Source organism: Anas platyrhynchos, chromosome 6 (genome assembly GCF_047663525.1).
Source record: "Anas platyrhynchos isolate ZD024472 breed Pekin duck chromosome 6, IASCAAS_PekinDuck_T2T, whole genome shotgun sequence".
NCBI classification, from domain to species: domain Eukaryota; kingdom Metazoa; phylum Chordata; class Aves; order Anseriformes; family Anatidae; genus Anas; species Anas platyrhynchos.
Genome location: NC_092592.1, coordinates 2,880,418 through 2,893,222, shown reverse-complemented (window position 1 = coordinate 2,893,222; position 12,805 = coordinate 2,880,418). Strand labels below are relative to the sequence as shown.

Genomic DNA, 12,805 nt, shown 5'->3' with positions numbered 1-12,805 from the left:
ATATAATTTGGAATTTTTACAACACGTTGAAACTTCCTAACAACACACACAGTCCTGCATATTCATTATTACTCTAGTTAAAATAAAAGTGTTTGTACTTACCATACTCACGACTGCCATTAGTACAAGCAGTTACAGCATCTTCCTGCTTAGGATCCATAACATTTTCTGACCTGACCTAAGGAAATAAGCAATAATCAATACTTTTGTGTGTGTCTGACAGGACAAGAAATAGTTAACTAATAGAAAATTGGGAGTGAAACAGTTGAAAAAAGTCCTGCCAAATACTTTATGAGAAAATGAAGCCAACTTCGTTTGCTAACTGCATCATATATTTGGTACTACCACAAAATTGAACTTAATACTTGTTATCTGAGCTAGTGTAGCAGTTTTTACAGTGAAAGACAACACAGTAGAGTTTTAAAAAGCATTCAGTAAACGGGCTGAACATTGTCGAATTGTAAGGTCAAAATGGTAACCCAGAGCAGCCTCAGCAGCCATTTAGGTAGGGTTCCTCTAAACAAAGTACATCCTAATACAAGCAAACAGAGTAGAATTGGTGTCCATTCAGCAAGCAGTGAATGAAAGCCTTATGGGCATGAAGAGCAATCAACTGACTACGTGGTAACGCCAAATTTTGGCAAAAGCTCAGTGCTCTTGGATGTTTAAAGAAAAAAAGTGTTTTGAATTTAATCTACAAGCTATGAAGAAGCTGTACAAAAAAAAAACCAAACATGCATATATCCCACTTATGAAAAGGAAGGCACAGAAAGAACTCCATTGTAGTCTGTAAGTAATTTAAGGGTGCTTTAAACATAACAGAAACAAATGACTAGAAAAAAAGTGCTCCTTCAAATTTGTACTCAGCTGCATCTTCTGGTTTTTACCCATTCACACCTGGACAAAGCTACCAAGGAAAACACAGGTTGTCAACTTCACTGTTTTCAAATAAACATCAGGTGCTCTTCCAGAAGGTATTTTGTCAGCCACAGGTCTTGTGCATGAGATATTTTAATGAAAATACAATGATATAAAACATGTCTTATTAGATGGCCTAAGAGTTCACTTCAACCACAGGCTCCAAGCTTAAATAAACTCTTTCCAAAAGCTAAAGAAAATATTTTACCTTTGTTTCCTCTGACTTCTGCTTGGCAGTCTTCATAAGCTGCTTGATGCCCGACAGGACCTCTACAAGTCCTGGCTTCTTCTCTGGGGTTTTTAATGGCTGCTTGATGGCTGATCCAACGTTGACTGACTCCAACTTCTCATCTGGTGTTTTCCTTTTACTTTCCAATTTCACCTGAGAGGCTTGTTTCTCTGCACTTAATGATACGCTGTCCACATCAAGATCTTCTTCCAGCATAGCTATTCCTTCTGGAATTCTGGAGTACATTATTTCAAATATAGACTTTGGAGATTCCTCCTCTCTCATCAAATCTGAGATGTCATGACAATCCAGTATCTCTCCTGAAGAATCTGGAGTATTTAATGGTGACACCATCATCTCTCCTGAAATAAACAGTAGGTTTATCTAATTTGGCAAACAAACTAAGCAGAAAATCCAAACATTCCAATCGCTGTATAACTAAGTAAAAAATGGATTCAATCAGCCAAAGCTTTCTACAAGCTAAATCCAAAACTGTGTTTCAGCAATTGGTTTGGTAATTAGCAAGAAGGCAATTAGCTCCTACAAGGCACAGCATACGTTAAAAAAATTAAGCCTAAAAAACCTTGATGTTTTTTTATTTAATCTGATAAAAATCATTAGTATTACTACTCTGAATATTGGATAATTCATTCTTGATTTTGGTTGGTGATTCACTAGATGCTCACTTTTGCTAAATTCTTAGTAAAACAGAATTTAAAGAATTCTGAGTTATTCAGGAACACGACTGATATGCAAAGTCATATGCAAAAGACAGAAAAAAAAAAAGCTAAGGATCATCTTAACACAAATCTTCCTAATCTGACATTTTTCTTAAGTAGAATCTTTGCAAAATTCTACAGCATAACCACTCCCTGCCGTAAGATTTTGTCATTGAATCTAGATGTATCCCCTGACAATTGATTAAAGGATTGCCATGCTTCAACACAAGGTTTGCCTGAAACAATACTTCAGCATTTAGAAGTTCGATATAAAACTGAATGAATAAAAAAATAACACCTACCAAAAAAAATAACTGGAACTACTGGAAAATGTCCTCCAATACATGATAAAAAAAAAATCAATGGTTGCAAGATGCTTTATCTCTACACTAAGTCTGCCTAGCATTAGGCTATGCACTATCAGTGAGTTGCAGACACAGCTACCCCAAAGTATACTTTAATAATTTCTTTCCAATTAACAACCATACCAGATTCTTCAGGAGTACGCAGTTCAGAAGTGTCCATTGTCGTGCACGGTGGTGTAAGATCACTGTCACGAACAGTGCTTGAAGGTGATGTTTTTCCACTTGTATTTTCTGGAGTTTTAAACATCTCAGCCAGCCCTATAAATTATATTCAGAAAAATGAGCACTTGTTTCGGAAAAAAAAAAAAAAAAAAGTGCACAGTTGGCAGAACCAGTAACAGGTTTTAAAAATCTCACAACGTACCTGTGAAGCTTTCATCCATATTCAAGTTTTGTTTCGAGATTGGATTTTTCACCACTTTAAGGACCTGTCCAGCTATTCTACCAGTGGTAGAGTGCGCTCTGCCTACAACTACTGTAGCAGGAGATTCTGCATGACCTGTGCTAAAATGACCTTTTATTTTTCTTTCTGGAGGAAAAAAAGGAAAAAAAAAAAAAAAAAGAAAAAAATAAATAAAAATTAGGACACAAAGATCCCTTTTATTTAAAACCTAGCCAGAATCACTCAAGAGATTCCACAAATTTATTGGTCGTGTTTAGCTAATACAGACTGCTGGGCATACAGAAGTGGTTAAATTGCAGCTACTTTAAAGGGCTGATTCGTTGTGAAATGCAGCTCATATATTCGTTTAAGATTTGAGTGACTACGCTCAATGAGCATCTGAGACAAGTTTTCTTAGCTTTCAGAAACGCTCAGGGATTATCCTGAGAGTCTTTCAGTCTTACTCCTTTCCACCTGCATAGAATCCTTTAGGTTGGGAAAGACCTTCACCATCATCCAACGACCAACCTCACCACCACGTAAAGTGGTTAAACCGGAACAGAACCTCTTTCAAACAGCACTACAGCTTCAACTACAGACAAGGGACAAATACTTACTCCATCCACCCAACACAATTAGTTATTTAGATACATTCTTAAGATGTTTTGAATTAATACATTTCAGTAAATTCAAGTAGATTTACACGCTGTGAGAAAGACACCAATACCCATTTAACAACTTGCCAAAATCTCAAACTTCCAGCTTCTGCAGTTAAATGCCAACAAGCTGTTTCAAGGTTAAGCAAACCCCCAAACCTTAAAAAGAAGTAAAACAAATACCTTTGGTGACTGTGTTGTCTTCTTCATTGGTCTTCGTTTTGGGGCACGTTTTTTAACGGCCTTTGCCTGTGGTCTTGCAACACCCAATTTTACCACTTCTGCCCAAGATTTCGCAACTACGAAGCAAAACAGACACAATAACCTTAACTGGCAGCTGTGTAAACAGGACTTCACAGCTATTTATGATTCCAAAGGATTTGCTGTAGTCAGAAATCACAATTTCAAGCTGAATCTTAACGAGTGTCCAAGCATCCAGTACGAGCGTCCAAGCATCCAGTACAAGTGTCCAAGCATCCAGTACGTTTCTACAACAAAAAGCGTCATACAGTTCCAGAATCTGTGCTAAGTGCTGACCTCACTCTGTCCTCACTCTCTGCTCGAGTTCAAAAAGCATTTGGACAGTGCTCTCAGACATGTGGTCTGATTTTCTGGGCGGTCATTTAAGGACCCAGGAGTTAAACTTGATGATCATTGTGGGTTCCTTCCAATTCAGGATATTCTGCGATTCTGTGAAATATTTTCCTCATTACAAATTTGCCATAAGCCTTTCAGTCTTGCACTTTATTTTACCTGAATTTTTCCTTAACAGAATGTAAGGTTTAACAGCAAAAAAATGTTTTTTTTTGTTTTTGTTTTTGTTTTTTTTTTGTTTGTTTTTTTTTGCTTTTTTGTTTTTTTGTTTGTTTGTTTTTTGTTTGTTTTAAGTGAAACATATCCAGGATTAACCAGGAAGGCCTGTGATTTTATCTCACCATATAATAGGACTATCACTGAGACACTGCACACAGACACTGCACACAGCATGTTATTCACAACTTTAAAATGATTCTACAAAAAACGAAGATAGCAAAGAATAATAAATTGCCAGATGAATGTTGATATTGATGGGAAATTTTAAATTTGACTTTGAAAGAGTCAAATTGATATAATTTGTTTTCATAAATTAAAGACATCTCATCTTTAAGTGTTTTCATAAAGATTAAATTTTCAAGAACCAGATTCCCTCTCAATTTTTCCAGTGGTATCAAAACTATTTTGACCAACATTTGAATTTGAATGTTCAACAATTAAAATATTTGTGTCTCAATGGTTATCATCCATGATGTCTGCCATACACCCAACACTTACAGGCAGTCCAGTCTACAACTGACAGTGTGTGAACTGGCTAGGGAAAAAGGCATAAAGAAACTAAGCTGAATACAGGTAAAATGCATGTTTTCACCAACAAAAATTATTGAACTGAAATTGTATCAGTTATATACTACTCCAAATTGAGGGACTTGGAGGATCAATACCGCAATTAACCTAACAAACAGAACCTTACTTAATGACTTTAATTCACGTGAAAGGTTCACCCCACTGCCATTCCTCCCTCATTCTGTCCTCCTGGTGAGGCCAGGAGTGTCCCGAGAGCACATAGAAGTGTGCCCAAAGGGAATTGCTGATTTTGGAGGCACAAGGTGCCTATGGGGCCAGGTCGGGAGCTGGGCTGGGATGAGCTCCATCAGGCAGCCGGACCAGGCCCGTTTCCAGCGTGGCGGACGAGCAGCCTTTGCCCTGAAACTCAAAAGTCAAACTCTGTCGCTGACTTCCCTTATTAAAATGGGAGCGTGGTTGAGAGGGGCCATCTCTTGCCTGGGGATGCCAGTCTTTCCCTGTAGTTAATGGAAAGAAGGAGGCTTCTCTAGAGGGCGAAGGCGAGCTGAAACCTCAGCTGGAGTGCCCTGGAGGTACTGCTGTGTCTCCACTGCCTACACAGGGATCTTGGGAGGCAGGTCTCCGGGTGATCAAATTAGTCTTTGTGTCTGCCTCATTCCCTAATTGTCAGTAGATATCCCAACTAGTGAACAATGTACAGCATAACAAAGGAGGCACACATATAAAAAGGAGCAGAATTAGCCTGCGCTAATTGGTGGGCCTGACTTTGCTGACAGGAACCAGGCAGTTAAGAGGAGGGCTAGGAAGTAATTCACTAACTAAAATACACCTCAGAACACAGTAGTAAAATGATTTTATCTTGGTAATTTGACAGACTGGAACAGCAACAGATGAAAGTTTTTCATTTGTTTGTTTGTTTTAACCTGGCCCAGCTACCAGGTCAGACTGCTAGAAGTCTCGGCTGTTGATGTAAATGAGTTGAAGGCTTTGACTTGAAACTTGTTCTCGGTGGGTCCGATTAAAGTGAATTTGGCCCTCGTTTTACATGTGATTTCTGACAAAATGATCTGTCTGACCCTCCTACAGGGTGTTATCATTGTCCTTTATTTAAAAATAGATCATTTGGAGCTTTATGTACGTACGCAAAATATTAATTACAAAATTCACACAACTTCCACAGTTGGCTGGCTTGCAGAATATTTCTCTCAAACAAAACCAAGGATTTAAAACTTTGCCTTACTTTGCCTTAGTAAACGTGCTTTTAGCTTGTTAAGAAAAGCCCAATCTTTAAATATAATTTAAAGCTCTAATTAGTTGATTTTAGGCAATTTTTTTTTGACATTTTAATGGCAAGGATACCTGGATTTTTTCTGGTATTCATGAAGATATTTGATAAAAAGGTAGATGCAACTCGCACTGAAAATAGCAAAAAAACAAGTTCATGGGATCTTTTCTAAGCCATACAGTAGCCATTTAGATTTTCTTATATGCTTTCAAAGCTATCCAGGAGCCTGGTAAAGGCTCTTAATTGCAGAACTTCCCAATTTCTACTCCACTAGCACTTCTTTAACTAGGTCTTTTCCTCCAAAATACGATCCTGTCACTGAAGGAAATAATACTGAGGAAATGAAATATGGAAGTTAAATATTAACTTTTTTTTCCCTTTTTAGAGAAAAAAAAAATAAATATATATATATATATACTTTTCAGATGGCTGCAAGCCTGAGCAGTCCTTTCATCTCCCACTCTCAATGGCAAAAGATGCATTTCTAGAAATGGCACGCAAGTTTTATGGTTAATAAAATAGTTTATTGCGCCATTATTGTTAAGAAGTTTTTCTTGCAATGGAAAAGCATTCAGGTACACACTAAAACAACACCAATCCCACAGAATATTGTGTTTGTTCAAGCATTCAAACTTGATTAAACTTCTCTTTCAAAGTACTGCTGCATCACAGTTCAGTGAGCCCAAATCTCTCCTAATGCTTGGACACTTCTGATAAAGGATTTGTGTCAGGAACATGTTTTAAAGTGCTGTTCTGAAGTCGGAATAGTTCTAGACAGAGATATTCAACTTCCTGCTAGGGAGAGGTGCTCAAATTAAGCATAAGAAGGTACTTGTATCTACCCTGAGTACCATAAAAAGCTATCAGATGACCCAATATAACTGACAGTTAAAATTCTACTTCTACATCACCTTCTTCCAGTGTATTGCCTCCCCAAATTTGAGCCCTTCAAGTGCACATACAAGCGCAAGTCACAAGCCTCAGAATATTCACTAACTGATTTTTGGAGATGCAAGTAACCCCAAAGGCTTTTTTTTTTTTTTTTTTTTTTTTTAAAGAAGGGTGCAAGTTCCACCTGTTTCAGTTTTATTTTGTTTGTTTGTTTTCTTTTGTTTTTTCTTCCTCCCCTGAGGACAAACCATAAATTCTATCCTAAAGAAGCAAGAAAGGAAGCTGAAATAAGAATCTATGGAGATGACATCCTCAAAGATCATCAATTACCTGATATCTTTTAATCTTTGAGAATTGGCTCCATCAGATCTCAGCCTTTGGGAAATTATCGAACCTGACAGTGTTTACAACTCAGCATCAAGGTTAACAACTACAATCACACTGTTCTCTCCAAATAGCATTGCACCTTAGTGTCAAGTCAGGAGAGGAATGCCATGGAAAGATACAAATTAAAAGATGGAAAATTCAAACCAATACAGGTTTTCTTGTAATTAAGCAGCTGATCTTGTTATCAAGAAACTTTTTTGAGCTATGAACTCACAGTAGTCAGAAAGGATATTGGATATGAAAGAGAAAGTCAAGAGTAAATGACATATCTCTATATAAACTATACCATTGATTACAGTACAGGTTTGAAATATTAAAATCTAATGTCAGGATTATTATTTATTTTTTTTTTTTTGGAAGAGTGCTTAGAAAATATGAATACCGAGTTAACTAAACGCTCAGCCTTACAGCGAATATTTTAGTTACCCATTTTAATAAAATGTGACAAGGCTCTTAAACAAAAATAGAATAATAAAAAATAATAATAAAATGGACTGCATATTTACTATCTTACTGTATCCATGTAAAATGTTATTTAAAATTTTATTTAAAAGCCTTTCTAGAGAGTATATATTATACCATTACTGAAAATTATATTAGAAAGGCAGCTGTGATATTCTTTCTTATGTTTATTTTACCTGGCCATGGATATTCACCACCACTCTTCACCAACATTATTTAGTACTCATTCTCTACTGTTCTACTGTCTAAATATCTCTCTCCTCCTTAAAATATATTTATAAATGTAAAAATATATAGACACATACAGAGAAAACTATGAATCCAAATAAAGGCATGAGTAACTGTAAACATATTTTTATGAATTCCTGAAAGCTACATTTATTATATAAAACAAACAAACAAACAAACAAAAACACAAACACAGAATTAAAGTCAACTTTATTTTATTTACTATTGTCAAACAAAAACTTTCTAGGGCAAGACATTAAAAGAAGTGAGGCATATATAGAAACTTAATTACATTCTTTCAAAATCCATAGTCAAAACATCCTAGTTCAATGGACACATAGCACATTATGTGGTGTACAAAAGTGTTACTGCAGATAAAGACATTATGGCAACATCTGCCTGGCACTTTAACACCTCCTTATATTAAAAATTACATACACTTCCAATGCTAAGGATCAGCTGTTTCTCCACCTTATGTTTTCAGTCTATGCCTCTTGAAAAATACAGAAATATTTCTTTAAGTGAAAGCCAAACAGTATTTGGAAATAAATAAATAAATACATAAGTAAATGAAGTCTTTGCTATGATCACTTACAGTTCATACCTGGGGACAGAAAAGGACACTGTAAAGTCACATCCCAAAGGTAAATAAATCAAGGTAGCGATAGAGTTATAAATACCTCCACATAGGATATTTTACAATTTGTATTGAAAATAAGCATTACAGTATTTCTGAGTTTCTCTTAAATTATTTTTGTGTCACTTTCTTTCAGAAGTTCTGCATAGGTACCCTTGTTTTTCCCTTGAATATTTACCTAGCATAAGACTCAGAATATTTTAGCTTGAGACTCAGACCATTTTAGAAGATATTTTCGTGTAATAAAAGAATTGCAATTTGCATTCTTTAAGGACACCACCACCTTCCAGAAACACATTAAATGAAGCAGAATGAAATCGAAGTAGGGCAGTTTGGGAATTATTGTCAGCTGTGTTGCAGCTCTGAAGGGCTCTTTCAAGTTAGGCATTCAATTTAGGCAAAAATACCTGGCTTCTTGTAGAGTTTATAACCTAAAGGGTATTGATTTGGCAGTATCAAAGTCGGTGAAGATTCCTGGAAGGAGCTGAGTGTCGGTGTACACTCAGGAGATGACCAATGACACAAGACATGGGATGACAACCGCACATTTATATTTGCCATCAAAATTTTTGAGAAAATAGTTAACTTGAGACTCCTAGCTATACTTGAGAGCAAATTGCAAGATATTTATGCGTACTATGTTACAGAAAATAATCCTATGACACATTTTTCCTTGTGGGGCTGTGAGTCTCACGAGATGAAGGTTGACCACCTTCTGTCCCCCTGAACTACTGTAATGGTACAGATCTGGTTGACACGTCACCATTTGCCTAGGGATGGATACCACTTTTTCTTTACTCATGTTTAGCTTGTACTAAATAGTAATATAAAAGTAGAAAATAAATTAGTTCACTGCCACAGAGATATTAAATGTATATCAAGTATTAATTATGCATTTAGTATGTTCAGAAATTGGTAACTCAGCTCTGAAAAATATATATAAGTGTATAACTTTGATAACTTTATATGCATACTTTACATATACATAGAAAGTCACAAACTAGGAGCAAACAAAAAATGAGATATCAGACAGAATCACTGGAGACAAAAATATATATATTAATTAGAATCAGAAAATATGCCTGTGTTCAGCTCTATTTCTCAATAAGGCTATAACGTTTGCATATGTGTGGTTCACTGGAGCTTGTTCTCACTGTAGGTGTGTTGGTAGGACTTTGCTTTCCTCTGAGATTCTACAACTAAAGTAGGTTATTTTTTCCCATTCTGTGTTAAACAGACACATAATTTACTTCAAACCACTGTTACCATTGCTCCCCGAAATGATGTGCATAGGCTGCTGATCTTTAAAACTTGTTAAAATACATGTATATACATATATATATACATGTATATCAGTTTACTAGTTTTGAAGAGACAGACTTCAAAACAAAACAGAGACACCAAATACTTGAGTTTAAAATCCTGTATAAAACCTTTAACGTGACCTGTAGAATTACCAATTCTGCTGCATGAAAGTCACAGATACTGTCTTAAAACAAGAGTGTGGACTCTTTCTGCTGGTGTCAGTTAGGACGAGGCTGGTTTTTAGAATAAAAGCAAGGACAAAACTAACAATCATCTTTAGAAGGGAATTTCTTGCACTGCCCCAAAAGGCCATTAGGACCTCTTTTGCTAAGCGAGGCCCCATTTCTGTAGTATCTCAGCAGACAGAGTCAGCTGCTCTTTATGGACTATTATTTACTTATTAATTAGATATTTCAAGTCAATTTACTTAGTCTGAGCATTAGCTGCTCAACAGAAAACAACCACAGAGCAGTTACTTTCCTGTGGATCGCAGCCCCAATTAATAAGCCCGAGTGGCTGCATGGGGAGCAAGCTCAGGCCCTGTGTGGCAGTGGGGTTAAGCAGTCACAGCCCAGCTTCTGGCACGCTTCGTTAGCCCCTGCTCATCAGCAGACACGTGCTGACCACAGCTGAAGTGGTGGGATGTGTGATACCCTAACGCAGTGTGCCAGGTGCTATGAAAAATGATTTGCTCCTAGCGGCGCTATCTAGTTAAGGGTGTTCTCTCAGTTCTTCTGAAATAGTTTGTGAAAAGGAGCCGAGAATCCCCCCTCCTGCTTCTTTCAAGAACTTTGTTTGAAAAAAAAAAAGAATATTGCCCTGTTAGGAAAGCCTTAATTAGGTTTTATCCAATGAGTCAAGAGTAACATTTATGCAGAACAGCTTTTGTGTGGTGAATGTCTTGTTTGCACAACCTGTGACACTCAACAAACCCAAACAAAATGCCCCTTTGCTCATCTCGCTGACGAGCTCTTCACTTTGCACAGAGGCCAAGACGCCCTCTTATATCCTAGTTGCAGCTACTGAATGGAAAACAAGGCAGCTCCTTCAATGCAGTGATGGAAACTTGGCAAGTGTTCTTCCTCTACCCTCACAACTCCATGCCTCTGCCCAAGGCTTTCATCTCCTCTGGTATGGAGGCCGCCTCACTATCGAACACGTACTAGCTAAATTAGGGAAGATGGAATGATCCCTTATCATTAAGGCTGTGTGTGATGCAATTAAAATGGAGCATTTGCTCACAGCACAAGAGTTCAGCCCTGTTCTCATTCTGAAAAAAAAAAATAAAATAAAAAATAAAAATTGGGGTGTGCCTTAGGACTTTGATTTGTTAGAAATTACTGCCTTGAATAATTATGGGATGATATTAAAGACTGAAATGACAGAGAAAGAGCAACTTAGAGGCACTTGCTTCTCTTACATAACTGCAAGAACAAAAAATACAGGTTGGAACACGGAAGACAGCAAGGCTGTGAAGCTGACCTAGAAGGGTACTTATATCATGAGCTTCCAGAGGTCAAAGCGCTGCTGTTATTTCCTCTTTCTACCCACATTGCATAGGGAAAGCTACTAAGCCAAATGACAAATTGATCCCAAGCACATCACCTTCAAGGGGTTACAAATGCCAAGCTGCTTTGTCCTGTTTCTCTTCTGAATCTGTTGGTGGCTATCACCAGGTTTCTTTGGAAAACAACCAAACCAACCAAAAGGGATACTTCTAAGCAGCAGCCAGTAGGGGCCGATACAGGATTAGGTTCATGAAGATGGCTTTGTGAAGTCTCCCTGTTGCAGTTAAGGAGACTGAGTCACAAACAGAGCAGGAGAAAATGAGTGCAAGGAAACTGGAGTTGTTCAACATGCAAGGACTTCATATAGATCCAGTAAAATCGGTAAAATTCTGTAAAACTCCAAGGTCACTAGTCTAGACCTACTGCTTGAGTTGTTGCTGAGACAAGAAGCATGAAGCTACATGTCCTGGAATTTGGGATGATCATAAATCCTGCACCACAGACCCAACTAAACATTTTGGGTGAAGATACTCCTCTCATTTCAGAGGCTGCAACCTAAGCTGGTGGAAGCAACCCCTCACTCCTCTTGTGGTAACACTTTGAAAACACGGATTTCACAAATCAGAACTTGCCCAAAGGGCCATTCATCTTCTCCAAAAGAAGCCCTAAGAAAAACATCAGAAAATAAACTCTATCTGTCCTTCCATAGAAATCTATTACTCCTCCTAGACTATATGAAAATGTAGGTTCTTAACTGGGGTCTTAAAAACGCATAGATATCTGAGCTGAATTTTTTTATTTATTTTTTATTTTTTGCATTTAATAGAGGAACAGAAAGCTACCACCCTTTGAGATGTGTGCACGCCAACATTATCCACAGGCCGCAGACACTGACCTCTAGAAAATATTCTCCAAACCACATTCAGTACTCCACATCAGCTGCAGCTCTGAAAAGGGCAACATCGCAACCTCATACGCTCACTGCTCCTCTTCCCAGTGCTCACCTCCCTTTACAAGCACTGCACAGCGTGGCCATGTTTACAAGAGAATTGCCTGAATTTCAGAGGCACCCACATTACACTTCCAAAAATTATGGCATTTGGCTAAAAAAAATTAAATTTGGTTGTAAGAGGACAGTAGTAATTACATCTTTAATTATTCCTAAGAACACAAAACACTTAAGTCCTAAATTGTTTACAAATTTAATGGCTTACAAACCCGTACTTCTCAGTAAAATTATTTTTTTTAAAATAGCATTTTCATTCATAGTAGTTCTACTAATAAATCTATAGTTTTTAAAAGAATATTTACAGAACTTTAATGAAAAAATAAGACTTAAGCACATAAAATTTAAGCAGAAAATAGCTTACAATTACACTGGCAGTAAAGTAACATGGCTTCCTGGCTACTGTACTCATTACCATAAAAAAGGGGATAAATACGAGCATAAAAGATTTATTTTTCTACCTGCCATTCTGCACAAGCATCGCAT

The 12,805-nt window shown here is 37.1% G+C and overlaps 1 protein-coding gene across 1 annotated transcript in view; it reads right to left on the bottom strand.

The window, feature by feature from the left end:
* Nucleotides 1–12,805, bottom strand: part of LOC140002821 (uncharacterized) — a 54,912-nt gene that overhangs the window by 5,149 nt on the left and 36,958 nt on the right. The window contains exons 21-22 of the mRNA XM_072040213.1: nucleotides 1,127–1,476; nucleotides 103–172 (exon numbers count right to left, since the gene is read on the bottom strand). Of these exons, the coding sequence (XP_071896314.1) occupies nucleotides 103–172; nucleotides 1,127–1,476 (420 nt within the window). The remainder of the gene's footprint in view (nucleotides 1–102; nucleotides 173–1,126; nucleotides 1,477–12,805) is intronic.